The sequence below is a fragment of the Micropterus dolomieu genome, linkage group LG20, assembly GCF_021292245.1.
Source record: "Micropterus dolomieu isolate WLL.071019.BEF.003 ecotype Adirondacks linkage group LG20, ASM2129224v1, whole genome shotgun sequence".
NCBI lineage: Eukaryota > Metazoa > Chordata > Actinopteri > Centrarchiformes > Centrarchidae > Micropterus > Micropterus dolomieu.
The window spans coordinates 1586023-1607074 of record NC_060169.1 but is presented as its reverse complement, the minus strand read 5'-3'; the positions used below and the strand labels follow the sequence as shown (position 1 = coordinate 1607074).

Genomic DNA, 21052 nt, shown 5'->3' with positions numbered 1-21052 from the left:
GTACTTTCAGTAACAATGAATTTAAAGTAAAAGTGACTTTAAATTGTAAGAGCTGTATAGTTGAAATCTTTCTGGATTATATTATCAGATTATTGCCGTTGGATCCGGTCGTGTTGGAGTTTATCGACTTAGTTTTTTTTTTTTAAATCCGACCCCGAAACTGACGGCAGCCGTCAGATTAATGTAAAGTTTATCTACTGAAGAAACTGTGTGAAGTGGTTTCTGCGCGGCCCTCTGCCGCCCCCTGCTGGTACAGAAGACTCTGAACCCCAACATTAATCCCAACATGTACAACTTTATTTAAATAAACAGGACATTTAAAATAGAGGCTCTAACTGTCTGGGGGAGTTGAAAGTAGAAAAGAAGAGGGAAGGAAATATCTGAACATCAGAAAGTTCTTTGTGTCTGTTTTGGACTACATGTGTCGATCACAGCGTGTTGGCGCTTCTTCTGCCCTCAGGTGAACTCAACACCTGAGACTTGTTTCTGAATGTCAGTCCGTGATGCTCACCAGCGTCTCTTCAGTTCGACTTCCCGTTTCGCTCAACGTTAATATTCCTGATTGTCTTTTCTCTCTCAGGGAGGAGAAGCGTCTGAGACATAATTCCCTCTGCGCCGTGTGATGGGCAGAATTTACCTGCTCGCCACAGCAGAGCGGCGTCCCACCTGCCTTCGCATTACTCAGCATCGTAGTTTCACCTTGCGCCGCTGTCTGCTGCTCAAAGTGATTTTAGAGTACAAGAAGGTTAACGTCTTAAAATAACACCTTTTATTGACAAAGTCCTTCCCAGGCCGTGTGACGAGGCCTCTGAGGACGTGTCGCGCGGTGCAGGAATCTTTAAACAGACGAAGCTTCGGCGCCGTCGGTCTGCGGTCCCGTCAGGAAGCTGCCGAGTCTCAGAGCGAGTCGTCCAGCGGCGCCATGAGCAGCTGCAGCTCCTTGAAGACGCTGCCGTGGCGGCCGACCTGCGCCGCCTTGTTCTTCACCATGTTGCTCAGGTTCTTCAGCTGCTTGCAGCACGCTCTGCACTTCTGGTGTCTGCAGCGACACAAACATCATGAAAAGCAGAACTTAGAGAGCTGCAGAGGACAGCGGGGTCAGCGACCAGTTTATGGAATCTAATCTTAATCTGTTGATTAGATTTGTTTTAGTGGCGTCCCGAGTCCGTCACTTGACTCCACTGAGTGAAGGAGGACACAGTCGTTCAGCTGATACGAAGCTTCAGCAGTCTGAGTTCATCTTCCAAACTTCTTCTTCCTCCGAGGAGGAACTCCGACTGTTGAAGCTTCGTATTTTCTTCAGCTGAACTTCAGGACGACGACTGTGTCCTCCATCGTTTAGTGTAGCAGAGTTAACACGAGGAACAAACATTTGCTTACCGACATCTGTCTTCATTAATGTCAGAGGGGTTTTTTTAGCAAAGTGGACTTTAAACTTTGACTGAACCAAACTGACAAAAGAGTCTGGTCCTTTTGCATGATGCAATATTTCCTTCCTGCTTCTGACACATTTCTGAATCCAACAGAAATAATGTGCAGAAAGCATCAGATCTATACGTCAAAGCCTGTTGTGTTCATTATCAGTAAGTGTTAGCAAATCAAACGTGTCGACAGCTGTGAGATCCGCCGGCGACACCAGATCCAGACTCACCGCTCCTCTCGCGTGATGTCGACTCCGACAGAGGGCGTGGCCTTCAGCGTGTCTGAGATCAGCATCCAGAAGTGTTTCATGATGAGCTTCAGGGACGTGCAGCCGGTCTGCATGTAGCTAAACACACACACAGTCAGGACAGAGCAGAGATATGGTCGCCTGAGCGCCGGCAGAAGAAGACGGCGTTTTCTTTTCCAGATAAAACAAAGAATCAATGAGTGGCTAAAAGTCAGGTGAGTGAATAATGACCCCCCCTTAAAGGAGCAGGAGAAGCCTCAGGTGTGATTCAGTTCACCTTTATTGGCATTAAAGTCAAACAACAATATTGCCAAAGCTTATAATATAACAAAAGAAGAATTAATTTCATAGTTCACTGAATAAAAATAACAGAAAAAGTGTGTTTGTATTTAAAAAATAAAAATGGAAAAATTAACTTGTGAATTTAATTCACATAATAAATAAAAAAGTGTTTGTGTGTTAAAGTAAATATAAAAATAAAACACTCACCTCTCATATTTGCTCTGCAGCAGTTTGTCGATCTGAGGAAGAATGGTCGTGCACAGGTCCAGTTTCCATAGAGACCTGAAAAATCAACAATCATCGTTTAACGACTGCTTTAACGCGTGAGCTTAGTGCGCAAACATTTAAAAATACAGAAATGGCCCTTTAACAGAAACGGCTCTGGCGATACGAAATATATCGTGTGTGTTTGACTCACGGTTGAAGGTTGATGATGTTGAGGATGTCCACAACAATAGACAGGTCATTCATGGAGACGGCGGCGTCCAGAGCGCTCTGCAGAGAGGAAGCACACAGGAAGTGAAGAGGAGGGAGAAGGAAGAGGTATCGGGGCGGCTTTTCATTGGCTGCTGTGCGTCGTCGCTCACCTTGACGTCCTCTCTGGCCCACACGGCTCGGACCGTCTCCAGGTTCTTGTGACGGCTGCTCAGCATCACGCACATGGTGTCGTGACCCTTCTTGATCTGAGACAGAGCCTCCTCGTCGCTCAGAGCTCCGGATCGGTTGTTGGGCGAAGACTGAGGAGAATGAAAAAATAAAAAATACTTTACACAGCTGAAAACACCGAACGCGTCAGGATCCCAGGCAGGAGCTTTAGTTTGGCGACACCGACGGCTGCAACTACAATTATTTTCATTCTCTGTCAAACATCTTCAGGATGAATCGGTTGGTTGTTTGGTCTAAAAAAATGGTGATCAGTGTTTCCCAAGAGGACGTCCTCAAATGTCCTGTTTTGTCCACAAGAGATTCAGTTTACTGTCACAGAGGAAACCAGGAAATATTAACAGGTGAGAAGCTGCAATCAGAGAATTTAGTTTCTTTTTTTTTTAGTGGCCCAAAAGGATGAATCCATTATCAAAATAAATGAATAAATTAATTAATTTTATAGTTGACACCCAAGTCGATCTATTCCACAGCTAGTCAAAGTTTTATTTACTACTTTGTGCATATTTCAGCCAACAGCCGACCTGCGTTTTAAAGGTCTGACTGCCTGAAGGCGACTAACTGAATACAAACTCACAGGCAGGAAGTCGGCCACGTTCAGGCCGATCGGCTCGTTCCTGTTGCTGAGGATGATTTTAGGTTGTGGTTTAGACTTCGCCGTGGTAACGGGAGGCTGAGTCTGAGGAGGAGGAAGAGGCGGGCCGGAGGCGGGGGTGTCGGAGGGCGCCGGGCTGATCGCTGATGGGGCGGGGCGCTTCCCGGAGGAGACCACTGTAGGCTCCACCCTCTGGACAGGTGTGGAGAAGGCCAGCGGAGGAGCCTGTAACACACACACACACACACACACACACACACACACAACAAAAGGTCACATGACCGTCTTTATTACAGCTGGTGAAAGGTGCAGACACCTTCACAGACTGACCGACTGCTGCTGCGTTCACTCACCTGCTGCTTCTCAGGAAAAGGAGACATCATGTCCTTCAGCTGGCGGCCGATCGCTAATATCGTCTCTAAGAAGAAGAAGAAGACAAAGCAAACGGTCTTCACTGTGTCCTCCATCGCTCGGGACACCCTGAGCAGGAGGTTTAAAGATGCCACCGCAGCAGAGCAAGAAAACACCAGCGAGTGGTGGAAGACGTACGGAGATCCTTCAGTAAAAGTAGTAAAAATACTCCGCTACAACTTCTGGATTCAAGGTGTTACTTAAAGATGCAGTCTCTTCTTTGTTGGTTTACTGCAGGCAGCAGAACAAGCTGCAAACACACCCGACAACAATTTAATAGTTGACAACAACTCGATTAACCGCTGCAGCTCTGGGCTGTAAGGAGAACAGGAAAGCAGCAGTCGGACAGATAAACGCTGAGCCGAACGTCACTAAGAAGCGCCGTAAAGCCGAGAAGCTGCAGATTCAGCTGCTGATTCTCTCCATTGTTCATGAGCAAATATTGATTATAGCTGCTTTAAAGCGTGCAGTGAATGTGGTTAATGAGACGAGAGCTGTGATGGACTCACCGTCCTCTGGAGGAGCGGGGAAAGGCTCCGATATCTTGGGAGGAGTGCGAGCTGGAAGACAGGAGGACTGAGTCACTGACGACCAACTCGGATAAACGGCTGAACTGAGATCAGAAATCTGAAACATCTTGTAAAACTAAAATAAATCACATTAACATTTAAAGGGTATTTAGTGTGCAGCAGAAAGAAAAGTGAACCCTGATCCACACCGGAAACAAACTGAAGTGGAGGTCAGTAAAACCCTGAACCCTGAACCAAACCGTTTGTCATTGTTTTCATTGGAGGATCAGCTGACTGCAGTTGTGACGCTGTGGTCGACCTACAGATGGCGTTCTTGGGCTGGAAGATCTCCTTGTAGTCTTCTGCGTTGTGGATTTCAGCTGACGACACCTTCTCGTCCGCCTCGTCCTCGCTGGGGCTCCGCCTCTCTCCTTCGGGGCTCCGCCTATCAGCGTCTGACCTCTGCCCCACCCTGGTGACATCACAACAGGTGACCCAAACCAGAATTTTACTTCTGTTTATTGTTTTTTTACTTTCCTTTGATAATATTTTTGTCGATTTCAAAGGAGACTGTTTCAGTCTCAACACAAGCTGCTCTACAAAAACTGTCAAAGTTATGACTCAAATCAAAAAAATATCTGATCAAAGGAAACAAAGCAGTTAGCGCCGCCAATAACTAGTTTTGAGTCAATAATTAAGTCAATAAAATGTAAAATGTTACAAACGTGTCCAAGGTGACGTCAAGTGTTTTGTTTTATCCGACCAAGAGTTTAAACCCCAAAGAGATTTACTTCTTTAAAGAACTGGTCGATTACAACGGTTTTATTTTTAAAGTTTGAGCTACAACCGCTGAGCTGAGGATTTATTTACTGACGGCACTCTGTGACATCACTGCGTCGTCAGAGCAAACATCGATGCACGTGAGACGTTCGGCTCGTCTGGTGAATGAAAGAGCTTTATTTACGCGCAGATTAGGGTTGGTCGATTGACGATGCGATCATCTGTCGGTGACGGCTGACAGACATCACCGCGTTGAGCGGGCATCGTGATTGTAAAACCCCGCCCCCTGCGGAAAAAAAGAATCTAAATTTTTCTCACTATACCTCCATGTGAAAGCAGGTTTTCATCACAACGAACATTATCATTCTAAAATTTAAATCCATCAGCAGTACGTTTTATAAAGTCGCCTAAAAGACACAGAACTCCGTATTTTTCCTCCCGCGTTATCACGGCAGACAGAACGCCGCCTCAGACTGCGCAGGCGGCGTTCTGTCTGCAGGATGGTGGATCGTCGTACCTCTGGGAGCTGCAGGTGGTTGTGGGTCTCTCGTAGTTCCTGCGCAGAGCGTTTCCCTTGGGATCCTTCGGCTCCGTGAGCGGCTGGTTGTCCTGGATGATTCCCTTGATCACGGAGCCGCCGCTCTTCTTCACCCTCTTCAGATCCACCACGTAGGACGACACGCTGGAGAGCTGGTGAGACACGCCGATCTGACGGGCAGAGAGGTTAGAGATGAGGAGTTTTTATTACAGCAGTGAAGTTTTTCTCCTGGAGGCGGAGCTACGCACCAGCTGTTGGTTGCAGACGGCCAGGTCAGAGACTTTTCCCCAGCCCACCGGCACCACGTCGAAGCAGCGGTCGGGCTCCCAGCCAAAGACCCGCAGAGAGTCGGTGGACCCGCTGAACAGACAGCCGCCGTCCGGGCTGAAAAACACACACCTGAACACACAGAGGTCAGAGGTCACATTCCAGCAACACGCCGGCCAACCTGCCGCACTGAGAACACTCACCTGACTGGAGTCGTGTCGCCCTCCGTCGAGCCGATCATCGTGAACTTCTCCAGATCCCACAGCTTGACGGTCCTGCAGACAACACAGAGACAAACTCGCCGTCAACATCCGGCAGAACGCATCGTCCCCGCGGCGTCTGAAACAGATCCGGCGGTGGCGTCCTACCTGTCGGAGCTGCCTGACGCCAGCAGGTACTCGTTGGGGTGGAACTGCACGATGTTGACGGGGCCGGTGTGAGATTTGAACTCCGTGATGGTCTTCCCCTGGGTCAGGTCCCACAGCTGAGAGACCAGAGAAATCACACTTCAACATTCACCGCTAATGTCGGCGTCACGTCAGCCACACGGAAGCAGAGAACAAGTCAGACTGCAGAGGACTGAAGGACGAGGTCTGTGGATTTGTCCTCCATTTGTAACAGACGTAAGGAGATTAGAGATCACTTCACGGCAACCAGGACAGCAGGGGTGATTACACACACACCAACAACTCTTACAGCAGACAGAAAATACAGCCTGAGAGCTGATTTGCAGGACAAGTCTTCTTCTTCTTGTCCTCAAATCTCATGTTCAGACTGAAACAGACTTCCTGTCTGTGGCTCTCAGCTGTGAGCCCATTGGTTCCTGCTGAAGATGTAAATCTTTAAACAGATGTATAGCTGCTCTCTGTTGTTGGGGACTACTTTCAGCGGCGGATGAATCCACATGTGTGGTGAGTGTTTGGGGCAGCAGGTCGTGTCTGTGGGACCGAGTCTGAACATGAGATTTGAAAATAATGTGGATAAATATGGATTTCATTTTCTTCACTTTGATTTAATTGTTTGAACTCTTAAAATGTGTGGCTTGTAAAAAGCGTTTGAGCCAGTTGAAGTCGCGGTGCGCTTGTGATCAGGGTGGGAGCGCCTCACTCTGAGTTTCTGATACTTCAGACGCAGTTTGACGGCCGGCTCTCTCGGCTCGTACCTTGACGGTGCAGTCGTCGCTGGCTGAGGCCAACCACTTCCCATCAGGACTGAAGGCCACACTTCTCACCGCCTGAGTGTGACCCTGCAACACAAACACCAACACGACTTATAAGATATATCAAAGGGCATCGCACAAAACCTTTCTCCTGGATTACACTCCTTCCGTTTCAGAGGATGTTGACGTTTGATATGATAAACCTTTTACACATTTACACGGCTGTGACTTCTTTCACACATGCGACAACTTGAGGAAACTTTTATATCTTAAATATTATTAAACTATATTTTCAAATGTGCTTTGCAGAAAAGTATTTTGTCTTATTTAAATACTATGAACACACAGAGTGTACCCTTACCGTGTACCTGAACACATATCCTTTCCTGCGCACATCCCACAGCTGACGGACGCCACCGAGAGACAGAAATATTTCATCAGTGCAGATTCAGAGTAACATCACATCTTTTTACGCACAGGTTTGAACTTCTATACGTGTGACGACAGTCTTCGGCATAATACATTCTCTTAGACAGGTCCTCACTGCGATGGTACAAAACTGTAATCGCCCCTCACACAGACAGCCATGTAATCTCACACACTCCTGTTTGTACTTCTATACTTGCCCCAAACCTAAACAACTAAATGCCAAACCCAAACCCTGAACTGAACCTAAACCAAAATCAAAGCTCAACCTTAAAACAACAACAACATCTTACCCCTCAAACAGTCCTTTTTGAGGACCGTGTTTGAGCTTTAGACCTTGGAAGTGAGGACATTTTTTGGACCCTCAAAGACACGCCTACCTTGATGTTTGTGTCCATGGAGCTCGAGGCGAGGAAGTCTCCAAACGGGTGGAAGCCGAGGCTGGTGATGTTGGCTTTGTGTCCCATCAGAGTCCTTAAAACTGGAGAAGACAGGAAGCGTCACGCCAACAGACAGAAGGACCGATGGTCGAAGAGTCAAACGGCCAGTTTGAGAAGAAAGAAAAAGATGTCTCCTTCAATCCCTCCTACATACTTATCAGTGTTTCCCACACATAGACTTTACCTGGGCGGGCCGCCGGGTGCATTAACGACCGCCCAGGTATCTCTGTGACCCATTTAAGCATTTTGCATAGAAACACAAAGAGAGCTGTTGTCTGATATCACATTACAAGACGGGGACACGGTGGATGTTTAGGTAAAGCAACAGTGAACACACCAGAGCAGGTGTCACTGGGTACAACGCTGGTTTCACCTTCAATCTTTGATAGAATCTTTATGTCAGGGCTCACTGTATACACCTTTATAACAGCTTTAATGTTAGAGCACATCCGTGTTTTCATGTTTTCCATAAGGTGAAACGCTGATCCTTTTGGTTTCTATGATCCTGATGTAAAAATGTTCATACAGTTTCATCTGCAGCACAGTTACTTTAACGTGGAGCCTGGCGTACAGACGGTGAAGAAAGCTGTTAAAGGATTTCACACTAAGAGAACAGACTGAGTCTCACTCTTGGCAGCCTCCATGTCCCAGACTCGTATTGATCCAGACTGTGAACCGGTGACGATCTGATCCTCCGACACGTTGAACTGGACACACTCCACCGGGTTCTTGTGACCGGTCAAACTCTGAGAGACAACAAACACACAAACACACGGTCAGGATACACTGCGGCTGTAGACTCCTTCTACGTGTGGAGGCTCATTACAAAGTCACAGGTCAGAGAGCTCCGTCTGTTCTAAGGTTTGCTGGTGGCGTTCAGAGGTGTCGTCGTGTAGCTGAGCTGCAGGGAGGAGGTCTCACCATGATGCAGTTGGCCTTGCTGACAGCCCAGAGGTTGACCCTGCAGTCCTCCCCTCCTGTGGCCAGCAGGCGGCCGGAGCTTTTGCCCAGAGCCAAACAGGAAACTCTGCTGGAGTGAGCCTCGAACTCCTCTGTACAACAACACAGGAGGGACACATTTAGTTCTGCTCACGGCGGCTACGCCATCTTCTTTTAAACTGGAGCTAAAGATGTTCTGTTAGTGAATCCAACATGAATTAAAACAGCATTCTTCACGTCCGGTGAGAATGAAAGTGTCTGTGTTGGATGACTGCAGCAGTCAGTTTATCAAACAGTATATGAAACAGGAAGAACAAAGTTTGTACTCACGCAGTCGCCACGAGATCTTGGTGGTGTTGGCGGCAGCCATACTGGTCACACTGTTTGAACTGCTGGACCGCCGCTGAGGTTAATTCATGAAGTTCAATCAGGATCAGCGAGGACACACATCAGCTTCACTCTCTGCACGGAGCTTCATTCACCTGCAAACACACAACGTACGAGTCAGATACGTAAACCTGCTGACCGCCACGTCAGGAAACCACAGGGAACATGTCCCCTCTTTCACTTCTGCTCTCTTTTACACTGGAACAGTATTAGCACATTCATGCACTTTACTAGTGCTGGTGAAAAAAAATTGATTCTTAGATGCATCGCGGACTATTCTGAAGCGATTCACAAATGTCAAAAATTAAGCGTAATACTGACGTAACGTAAAAGGCGGAACTCTGAAGTGCAGCGCCTGGACAGTCTGTGACGTGCAAATAGGGCTGGACAATAACACAATATCATTTCTTTCAATAACAATGTAAAAAATGTTCAATAAATGTTTTATTCACTTGAATCATACATGAATTAAGACTTAATTTTTTTATGAAGATGTTAATTCTGTTGAAGAAAAAAAGACTGAAAAAAGCTCTTAATTTAACTCGTGCACATTTGTTCACAAAGATTTTATCATAATAGTTTTGAATGTTCTACGTCAGATTTGTAAAGTGTTCTGACCATAAAGAAGAGTTAAAACCACAATTACTTTCCCTCAGGAGCAAAAATCAGCCTTATGGTGATAATTATCGATATTGAAAGATATGAAACTTTTTATTGTGATACCATTTTTGGCCGTATCGTCCAGCCCTTCGTGCAAATAACGACACTATAATGCACAATAATGACAAGATGGCTGAGCGAGAAGTCTGACCAGCGTCCTCTGCAATAAAGCTGGCGTATGGAAGGACTTTGGAAAAGAGCCACACTGTATGCAAGTTGAGTCAAACTAAACTAAAATATTTTGGAAAAGCAACAAACACGTCTGGTTTTAGCTGCTGCCAACCAGAGGACCGTCGAGCACGCCATGTCAGAGCTTCCACCTGACTCGGGAAAAGGAAAAGCGAATCACAAACTCTATCGCAGCTTTTACTGCCAAGGACTTCTGTCCATACTCAGTCGCTGAGAAGCCGAGCTGTCACGCACTTACAGCCGAGATACGACGTCCAGTCTCCAACATGTACGCTGCTGCAGGCACACGTTTCGGTTCCTGTTAGTTCTCTGCTATGCTGCGATTTATGCTGGCAAACGTAACCTTCCACTGCAAATGCTTCCATTTGTTTTATTAAAAAAAGATAGTAGCGGTAAATTCATTAGGGATCATTACAAATACTTTTCTTTAAGGAGTCACACAGTGGGAAAAACTCTGAATCGTAATCGAACCGTAGAGTGTCTAGAGATTCACTCCCCTACTTATTACTAACTCTGCTTCTTCCCTTTCCTGTAGCTTTGTGCTTCTCCTCTCTCCTTCTGTCGCTTTCTGCAGGTGTTTGCACATGTGGCAGGTTTCCTCCTGCTACAATTATTAATATTAGTCCTATTATTATTACTATAATTATCTATACCATTACAGATTTTCAGTCTGTTCAACTGTTACCTTTACTGTCTGTACACACTGGCCACACAGTAATAAAATAAACGTAATACTGCGAACATTCTGCAGCATTCGATATGATACTGTGATAACGGAACTGAGTCAAAGTGTATTATTGTTTGTAATGTTATGTACATGCATAATATACAATGAAATGATTTATTCAAAAGGTCACACATTTTCATAGATTTGGGTGTACAAATATTTCTGACCTGCCAGATTCTGTAACACTAGAGGACGAAAAAGCCAAAGTGTTGAAAGATACGCATGTTTGTACTAAAACTATCTGAATATATAAGCTCAGATGGTTTTGGTTTAAAAGCTTTCCTCTTTTGAGAACCTGTGTGAAAGAATTTTGTCAACCACTTGTTAAAATCAAGTGATAAACAGCTGACAAGTTAATTAAAGAGAGATTCACAAATACACTAACAGCCTGGCAGGAGACAAAGGCCTGCTGTGAGAGAACAGGATGAAATAAAACAACATAAACAACAGACCGAAGAAGCAAACAACAACAAACCTTAGAAACCAGGTACAGAGAATAACAAAAACTAATCTACAGAGAGCAGACAACAGTTCCTGCTGCTCAGCTCACAGGATAAACGGCTAACTTCAGCTAACTTGATGCTAAGTTAATGTTTAATAAGCTTATTAAGAAACACCTTTGATCTTAACGTCACTTAGCAGATTAGCTGTCGTTCAAAACAAATTAAACGACGGAGAAACAGCTGAGACGTTCAAGTTAGCTGGTTTTATTAATTAACTTAAATTAAATTTAAGGATTCTTAGTTTAATGTCACTAATCTCTGGTGGTGAACTAGCTAACGTTAGCCGCTTAGCATGGGTTAGCCTTAGCTAATTAAAGCTAGTTGTTGTTGTTGTTGTTGTTTCCGGTAGAAACGCGTTCACGGTTTACCTTCGTCTGTCCGCCGCGAAGCATCTGACCGAGCGGGTTAAAGTGTGAACGTTAAACCGGCAGCTGGTCGGTGTCTCCGGTGTCTCCGCCGCTGCTGGCAACTTGTTGACAGTCCGGTTGCTCCTCAGCTGCAGCTTAGCAACTGAGACCCGTCACTTCCGCTCACGTCATATATTTACAGTTTGAAACAACTTTATTAACAAATATTTTTTTTAGACTAAACATCATTAATAAACCTGAAAGTAAACAACAATAAAAGCTTTTTCTTTATTTTTTACTTTTCCGTTGACGTCATAAACTTACTGTTTGAAACAACTTTAAAACAACAATCAAGGTAGTTTATTAGTCATTATCTATTTTTGCCCCCAACTTTCCTCATATTTACACACATATTACTTAACAAAGCTGAACAAACATAAATAGAAGCTGTTTTTTAATTACGGTTGACGATGGATGGATGGATGTTTCCGCTGACGCCATAAACTTACTGTTTGAAATAACTTTATTGACGACTACTTTTTTGGAGGCCTTTTCTCCCATTTTATTCAAATAAAAAAAAAAAATACACTTTACAAGCTTAAAGTTAACATAAAAGCAGCTTTTTTTTTTTTTTATTGCATTTAAAAAATATTTTTATAAAATTATTGTTTTTATTGCCCCAAATTATTTGGGCTCATCTCCGGTGGGGATGAGACTGAGCGTCTGGTGACCTGGTGCAGCCAGAACCACCTGGAGCTCAACGCTCTGAAGACTGTGGATTTTAGAAAGAGTCCGGCCCCACCCTCCCCCATCATCCTGCGTGACTCCACGGTCGCCACTGTGGACTTCTTCAGCTTCCAGGACCTCAAGTGGGCAAAGACCATGATGGTGCACTTCTACACCGCCATCACTGAGTCCCCATCCTCACCTCCTCCATCTGGTTCCTGCTGCTACTGCAGGGACAGCGGCAGGCTGCTCAGACGCTCTGCAGAGAAGGTGATCGGAATCTTCCATCTCTTCTGGACCTGTACGCCTCCAGGACCAGTACCCCTCCAGGACCTGTACGCCTCCAGGACCAGTACCCCTCCAGGACCTGTACGCCTCCAGGACCAGTACCCCTCCAGGACCTGTACGCCTCCAGGACCAGTATCGCTCCAGGACCTGTAACCCTCCAGGACCTGTATTGCTCCAGGACCTGTAACCCTCCAGGACCTGAACCCTCTAGGACCAGTACCCCTCCAGGACCTGTAACCCTCCAGGACCTGTACCCCTCCAGGACCTGAACCCCTCCAGGACCTGTAACCCTGCAGGACCTGTAACCCTCCAGGACCTGTACGCCTCCAGGACCAGTATTGCTCCAGGACCTGTACCCCTCCAGGACCTGAACCCCTCCAGGACCTGTAACTCTCCAGGACCTGTACGCCTCCAGGACCAGTATTGCTCCAGGACCAGTACCCCTCCAGGACCTGTAACCCTGCAGGACCTGTAACCCTCCAGGACCTGTACGCCTCCAGGACCAGTTTTGCTCCAGGACCTGAACCCCTCCAGGACCTGAACCCCTGCAGGACCTGTAACCCTGCAGGACCAGTACCGCTCCAGGACCAGTACCCCTCCAGGACCTGTACCCCTCCAGGACTTGAACCCCTCCAGGACCTGTAACCCTGCAGGACCTGTAACCCTCCAGGACCTGTACGCCTCCAGGACCAGTTTTGCTCCAGGACCTGAACCCCTGCAGGACCAGTAACCCTCCAGGACCAGTACCGCTCCAGGACCAGTACCCCTCCAGGACCTGAACCCATCCAGGACTCTCACTCCCTTCTGAGGCTGCGGGCCATCAGGACCAGAACCTCACGCCACATACTGGCCACACGTTTCTTATTATTCTTTTATATTTTCTGACCATGTTCTGTTCAATGTTTACAGGAAACCCTGTGACGTGTTTGACAGCAGGGGGCGGTACCGCTGCGGGTGGACGCACAGGAGGAAGGAGGAGGAGAAGAACCCGGACGTGGTTTGTCAACACCGCCTCTGAAGAACTAACTTTCTGACGCACCGTGACATTACAACCCGGTTTAATGAGTTAACGCGTTTCTATGATAAACCGCTGTTATTCAGAACCGGATCCAACATGGCGGCGGTGGACGTGGAGGACGAGAGCATCCTGGCGTCGATCTTTAAGGACAGCTTCCCGGACAGCAGGAGGGACAACCCGGACTTCGCGGCCTACCTGTCCGAGCTGAGCTCCTTCGGGCTGGACAAGCTGGTCCGGGAGCCGGAGCGGCTGGCGGAGGAGCGGGCCCAGATCCTGCAGCAGACCCGGGAGCTGGCCTTCTCCAACTACCAGACCTTCATCCGGACCGCAGACTGCACCGAGCACATCTACCGGGACTTCGGCCGGGTGGAGGGCAGCGTGTCCCGGCTGCTGGACAAGCTGCCCGGCTTCGGGGAGAGATGCAGGTGGGTGCTGCTGGTGAACAGGTTCAATAAGGCGACAGTTAAATTGTTTATTGTAAACATTAATTATTGTTGATGAGCGCCAGATACATTTAATCTGTGGGTTTATTGTGATAATAACCAGACATCATTTACAGAACAGTTTATCAAAATGTTGTTGTTTTATTCAGAATATACCACATAAGGAAAAAAAAATAGGAGGATAAAAGATTTTGTTTACTTGCATTTCGAGAATAAAGTTAAAATTTCGAGATTAAAGAAACATTATTGTCTCATTTGGACTTTATTCTTTTGATAAAGGCTTTTTAAGGTAACTTTTAGATTTAAGGGGGAAACTACCTGGCAAAGAGCTCCAGGTTCAATAGTTGGTTATTAGTGTTTTTGCAGATCTGTTTTATTACTGAACTGAAATAAATTAATGGGGCATTAAAGCAACACCTGCATGACTGCCTGATTTTGAGGCCCCCTCACATTCTGCAGTGTATTTGTTTTAAATTTGCATCTTGGAGAATGGAAACCGCAGCAACAAGACGATGGTCTGGTTTCATCTTTACGTTAAAGTCCACTTCCTCTCATCTCGCTGGAGTCTTGCTCTGACAGCTCTGAACATGGACCACCTGCCGAGTCTGATCAGGTCTCTCTAAAGATGTCGGCTCAACAGTCTCTGACTTCAGTTATTTGGCCTACATGAGTCCCATTTTGTCCAGACTGGACCTTTAGGAGCAGCCTTAAGTCCAAGGTGGACCAACATGGCTCCTGTCCCGGCTCTCTTTCCTCTCCTCTGAGCGATCACCACGCCGTGGTACCTGGTCCAGTTGATCTTGTTCCCATACTTCTTTTTTTGTCTTTGTCTAAACTGAATATCTTGATACAGCGGGGACCCAGTTAAAAGTTTCCAGGGGCCCACTGAGTATCTGGGAACCATGAATTAGTTTGCCATGTTACAAGTAAAACAGGAGCACAGAACTGTGATCAGGACGTTACCTCTGTGACCGAGGTGGAGGGGACACCAGGGCTCAGATTAGAGGTGTGACGACACTAAACTCACGAGACGTGGCGATCCGAGATATTGGATTCATGAGAACGAGACGAGAAGATAGTTTAACACTCTATTCAGTGCTGGGGGTCCTCTCATAGAAAACTTTCAGCATTAAACACTTAATTTTCAGCAATCTGCACCAATTTTTGGTGAAAATGTTTTTATTTCTGTGAAGGGAAACACAAAAGTTAGGCTGCAGTTAACAATTCAAACTCTTAAGTCAGTGCAGCTCTCAGCTATTCTGTGCTGCTTTCAGATCTGTCTCTCCTGTAGATCAACTATCATCCCTGGTGTGTCATGAGTTAGTCTTCCCCTCCGGAAAGCCAAAAAGAAACTGTGTCAGGAAGAAGTTACTGATCAGTGCACAAGTCATCAAGTCAATTTATAATAAGTATCTTGTTTTTGTTTTTTTAGCTTTTCATTTCTTAGTTTACATTTTTTTTGTTGTTTTTTTTCCAGAACACTTTTAACTAGTTATGCTTTCAAAAGTGACGGACGTGTCTCAAGGGTCCCCAGTGTAAATGACACCTATCACTGTGACAGTCAACTTCAAATAGAAGCTCTAGACCAGGGGCCCCTTAACCCCCTCAGGCCCCTCGTTTCTGTGCCCGGTAGGCCCGTTCGGTAATCCATCCATGGACGCAAAACACGCCAAGACTGAGATTCCCAATCTGGTCCCAGAATAAGTCGAATGTGCTTTGAGTGTGAAACTATAGGTGTTTGTGTTCAGGGGGTTCATGAAGGAGGCGGAGGAGATCGGGGTCAGTCGCCGGATGAACAGCCTCACGCTGAACCGTCACACCGAGATCCTGGAGATCCTGGAGATCCCTCAGCTCATGGACACCTGCGTCCGCAATGGCTACTACGAGGAGGCTCTGGAGCTGGCGGCGTACGTCAAGAGGCTGGAGAGGAAGCACTCCTCGCTCCTCGTCATCCAGGTGAGTCCAGGTCCACCTGAGAAAGTGTTGTTCTAAAGATGAAAACTAAGAGGTGACAGAATATTAAGAGAGTGTCATCTGCATGGAAACTGAACATCTTTGAGTTCTGGACTTTTGAAGACGTCACCCTGAGCATTTTATGAACTCAGTAATTAATAGACATAAAGAATTTAGATAAAATGATGAAAATAATTATCAGTTGCAGCCGTAATCAATGTTTCAGTCTTTCAACTAAAAAGATCCGAAGCTCTTGTTGCTGCTTTAAGTCATCAGACATCTAGTTTTGTTCAACCAACAGTCCAAAACCCAAAGATTCAGTTTACTCAGACGTTGGAAAAGCTTCCACCAGAGAATGTTTTTTACGGTTTTAACTTGAAATATAAAATTATCAATTGATTATCAACAGTTGCAGATAAATTTTATGTTGACGCACTGATTAATCGACCAATCGCAGCTGATCTGAGACGTCTTGTATCCTCAGAGTATCGTGCGTGAAGTGCGTCAGTCAACTCAGCTGATGCTCAACCAGCTGCTGCAGCAACTGCGCAGCAACTCGCAGCTTCCTGTCTGCCTGCGCGTGATTGGCTACCTGCGGAGGATGGACGTGTTCACGGAGGCGGAGCTGCGGGTGAAATTCCTGCAGGCGCGCGGCACCTGGCTGCACTCCATCCTCGCCGCCATCCCTGAAGACGACCCCTACTTCCACATCACCAAAACCATCGAGGCCTGCAGAGTCCACCTCTTCGACATCATCACCCAGTACAGAGCCATCTTCTCTGACGAGGACCCGCTGGTGCTCCCCGCCGGCGGACAGATGGCGGTGAACGAGGGCGCCATTTTCCACGGCTGGGTGGTGCATAAGGTGTCTGAGTTCCTGGAGACTTTAGACAGGGACCTGCAGCGGGGCGTGGGGGGCCGTCTGGACTCCCTGCTGGGTCAGTGCATGTACTTTGGCCTGTCCTTCAGCAGGGTTGGGGCGGACTTCCGCGGGCAGCTGGCGCCCATGTTCCAGCACGTGGCGGCGGAGACGTTCCGCAAAGCCGTGCAGGAGGCGGTGGAGAAGTTCCAGGAGGACATGAACCTGTACATGCTCACCTCCCTGCCCTCGGTGCTGGGAGCGACCATCCCCCCCGTGGCCCCCGGCACCCAGCCCGGCACCCTGCAGCCCCCGATGACGCTGCTGGACTTCCAGCCGCTGGCCTGGTTCCTCAACAACATCCTGACCGCCTTCAACGACCTCCGACTCTGCTGCCCCGTCGGACTGGCTCGTGACGTCACCACGTGTCTCGAAGACGGCCTCAAGATGGTGAGCTAGGAAGTAAACAGGTTCCTGTCAGGTGACAAGGCATATCTGTACCGGTGTGTTGAGTGTCGCCTCTCTTGTTTCCTGTCAGGTGACCCGTCAGATTCTGGTGTTCCACCGGGCGGAGGAGTCGGCCTTCAGCAGCAGGGAGAAGGAGCTGTTCCTTCAGTTCTGCTGTTCGTACGCTGACGACCTGCTGCCGTTCCTCAACCGCTGTCTGCAGGTCCTGTTTCCTCCGGCTCAGCTCGCTCTCATTCTGGGTGAGGATGCTGGTTGTTTCTCTCTCTGTTCTTTATTTTCCTCAAAACACTAATGGTTACAGCGATCTGGAGCCACACGCAAACAGAATCCAGATCTCAACATAAACCTCCGGCCGAGGTCCAGTTTGATTTAGAGGGTCTCATAAAGTAACATGTTCGGATAATATTTTCAGTTCTTCAGTCTCTTATCCCACATTAATATCACATCAAAACACAGTTGTAATCAGAGGGAGACAGTCTGTTTATATTTATAGTGAACTTTCTGATCAGCAGATGTCTGTACAGATTCCTTCTTTTAGCTCAATAATCTAAATCCAGATTATCCTCTGGACCCCTCTGGTGCTCGGTACAGCTGACAGCAGAACCTAAAGACCGAGACCTCGGTCTGTTCCGTGGGTATATTATTAGACGGAGGCCAAACCCAAAGATGGCGCATATTCAGAGAATTGCTCACCAGGCACATACGGCAGAAATGAAAACTTCCAGGTTTTCTGGGGGCGGGGGGGATACGCTGCAGCCTGACACAACTGGGAGAAATCCAGGATTTGACAAAGAAATGGCTGCGAAAACCGACCAATGTTAAATATTAAACTAACTTCACCCCGGCTTCCATACACGATGGCGTTGTGACGCAGCTGCATTTGTCACCGTCTTCCACTTGTTGGATCTCCGTTAGCTAGAAAAACGAGTCATGTTGTCCCAAGTATTGGATCTCGTGACATCCCCAGTGTGAACTTGTAGTTTTAGAGTAGAAGAGCTGTGTGCAATTTGTCATTGAGCTAATTGAGTCTTTATAAAATGGCCACCATCAAACTATATATTACAAGTTTATCGTTCTATTCTTTCAAAAACGTGACCTGATAAGTCTTATGATCTGCAGACTCAGGGGTCTTCTGGACCTCCATCAGACCAGAAGCTGAGGAGCCTTAAACATTACTTTCAGGAGTTTCTCTGAACTCTAACTGAAGATGTTTTATGAAACACGGCAGCAGTTTGCTGTGACATTCGTAGATTTTCCTGCTCCATCCAGAGCTAATCCTAATGAGTAGGGCTGAAGGAGTTTGGAAACTAATCTAAATGTGATATTTTTTTAAAAACAATATTGCGATTGAATATGAAATTATTTTTTAATAACTGACATAAGGGAATAAAATTCAGCTAATTTAGGCACCATTTAATGTAATAATGTTGTCATTCAATGTTCGATATATTTACACAAAAACATTACATGCATGATTGCATGAACAAAAGGACCCGTGTCTTTCAGTACATGACAATTACTCCACTTTATTAACAACCAGGTATTTCAATTAAAAATGCACGATTGATCCGGTTTTATTACTGTATAAGTCAGCCATGATAAAATGGGTTGAATTATGAGCAATGGTGGAGAAGTAGTATCAAATTATAATCATTTCAGAGCAAGATAATTTGAGTCAAGTCCCGTTATTAAATAATATAATATTAACAGGTAGGAATAACTACAGAAGATAAACAAGTTCAACAGAGTATTATAACATTATAGTAAGTGCTCATTACAAAACCCACAATTCTACCTCCAATTAATGAGTCCTTCTCGTTTTAATCTCCACGAGTCCATATCTCAACAAAAACCTCTTTTCTGGATCCCAGCAAGAAAAAAACTCAAGTTTGAGGTTTAATTCAGAAGTTGGCCAACGGAAGAAAACCAAGTGACGCTTCTCACGTCTATTAGACAAGCTCTGTAACTCTCCGACAACACCGGAGTCCCCCGTAGTCGTCCGATGCTGCTGGTTAGCAGCGAACTGTAACGTGGGACAGACTGGGTCTCTTTCGGACTGGCGAGTTTTGTTTGAAACGCCGTTTCACAGATATTCCCCTGACCTGACTGGTGTCTTTCTGTTGTCACGGTGCAGCATAACCAAGTTGATGCTTCCTCTGCAGACGGCTTTACTTCCGCGTGTCATGTGACCATAATCGCAAATGCAATTAATGGTTCAGACCTACTAATGAGTATAGTGACCCAGAACCTTTGTAGTACCACAGGATGAGAAAAGAGAAAATGTATTCATCAAATTAGTTTTAGCCCCACAGCTGGTAGGAAGAAATCATCATCTGTATGTTCTTTACGTCCCAACACTGGTCGGCCTGACTCAGACCACAGAGTTAAACATAAAGGCGTGTTTGAACCTGTTCTGTTGTTCTGCAGGTGTTCCTCCGACTCAGCTGCACAGGTACGGCAGTTTGGGCTGCATCGACCTCCCCGCGGTCCTCGAGCCTCTGCAGTTTGTGCTTCCACCAAGGGAGGTGCTACAGCCAGTACCAGATGTCGACATCGCCAGCGAACTGGGCAGCCTGACATTTGAGACACAACTCAAAGAACCAGTATCGGATCCTGACGTCACCGTGGAGGCAGGACGTCCAGACCCGGCGTCAACCCGGTCCGGCCTTATAGACTCTGAGCCGAGCGCTGAACTGACGGAGCTGAAGTCTGAGGAACGAGACGAAGAGTCGCTACAGGACGAAGACTTCTCTTTGGAGTAATAAGTTGATGGTGACTCTGGGATCTGGTGATGGATGCGTCTTATTTTGTGGACATTTAAATAATAAATTGAAATTCCTCTCCTTCGCTGCTCCGACCCTTAATTCAAGGTTTAGGACGGTCACTGTTGTCTGAGGCCAAATCAACAGAAATGGATCAAACCACAGCAGCAGGAGATCACCCGTGTGTTCGTCTACACAGGAAGCATTTCAGTTTAATCATGGTTTCAAGTCTGTTTATTTCCATTTTACACTACAGTGATTAACGCAGGTGAGGTAAAGCAAGATATTTTCACTCACCTTTTCAAGTGCCTTCGTGGATGCAGGTTGTAGTCCCAACAAGTGTTCACATTCCAGTCAAAGAAACAGCGCTTTAAAAAGGCTGACTGTGTTCAGACCAAAGAGAGCTCCAGGGTGTGTTTAGCCTAGCTTAGCACAAAGACTGCAAGCAGGGGGGAACTGCTAGCCTAGTTACATGAAGAGGAAAAACAACTGCAAAAAAACTCCTATTTTCTTTTTTTAAGATCTAGATTGAAGGATAATCTGAGAATCAAATGTGTTTATGTAAGAGGGGTAATATATTTAAATAAAGTGATTCAATAAAAAGACAATCTGCAACAGCTGAAGTGGATTTTAACATTTATTTGGGAAGAATATAGATACATTATATTGATACGTCAACATTCAAAGCTGATTTAACATAAAGTCTCGTCTGTTGAAAATCTTTTGAGGGAGAAAATGCTGGTTTTGTATTTTAAGGACTGTTTCTGCATGTTTGACCTAGAGTTTGGAAAGCAGACTACACTCTGTAAGGTCCTTTAAATTTAATATCAAATAACTCAGATGATGCGTTTTTATGTGTCCAAATCCAAAAGCTCTCACTTCTTCTTGACAAACTTCTTGTGAGTGGCGTTGGGGTTGGCTCGTCTCCTTCCACCCCCACTCTGGCCATCTCTGATCTGCAGGTTGGCCGCTCGACTGTAGATGTCATTCTCGCAGAAAGGCGACGCTCCGGCCACGTAGTCCGGGTTGAAGACGTCGGTCTTC

General features: G+C 46.3%; 2 protein-coding genes across 3 annotated transcripts; one reads left to right on the top strand and one right to left on the bottom strand.

The window, feature by feature from the left end:
* Nucleotides 1-275: 275 nt before the first annotated feature.
* On the bottom strand, nt 276-11662 carry katnb1 (katanin p80 (WD repeat containing) subunit B 1). 2 transcript variants are annotated; one of them, XM_046032319.1, is made up of 20 exons: nt 11513-11662; nt 9009-9160; nt 8661-8791; nt 8368-8485; nt 7680-7780; nt 7235-7276; nt 6877-6960; nt 6083-6198; nt 5918-5989; nt 5696-5846; nt 5427-5617; nt 4390-4601; nt 4130-4180; nt 3563-3627; nt 3192-3434; nt 2539-2688; nt 2370-2446; nt 2159-2233; nt 1652-1768; nt 276-1039 (listed from the first exon to the last, which is right to left on the bottom strand). In XM_046032319.1, exons 2-20 carry the CDS (start codon nt 9046-9048, stop codon nt 898-900), a joined length of 2178 nt encoding a protein of 725 aa, XP_045888275.1. In that variant the 5' UTR covers nt 9049-9160; nt 11513-11662; the 3' UTR covers nt 276-897. The 2 variants fall into 2 exon arrangements, with proteins under 2 accessions (XP_045888275.1, XP_045888276.1); XM_046032320.1 differs by having other exon boundaries at nt 4453-4601.
* A 1825-nt stretch (nt 11663-13487) lies between these two features.
* On the top strand, nt 13488-20631 carry cog8 (component of oligomeric golgi complex 8). Its single transcript, XM_046033107.1, has 5 exons — nt 13488-13948; nt 15715-15922; nt 16404-17228; nt 17317-17485; nt 19674-20631. The coding sequence occupies exons 1-5, from the start codon at nt 13620-13622 to the stop codon at nt 20006-20008; spliced, it is 1866 nt and encodes a 621-aa protein (XP_045889063.1). The 5' UTR covers nt 13488-13619; the 3' UTR covers nt 20009-20631.
* Nucleotides 20632-21052: the final 421 nt, after the last annotated feature.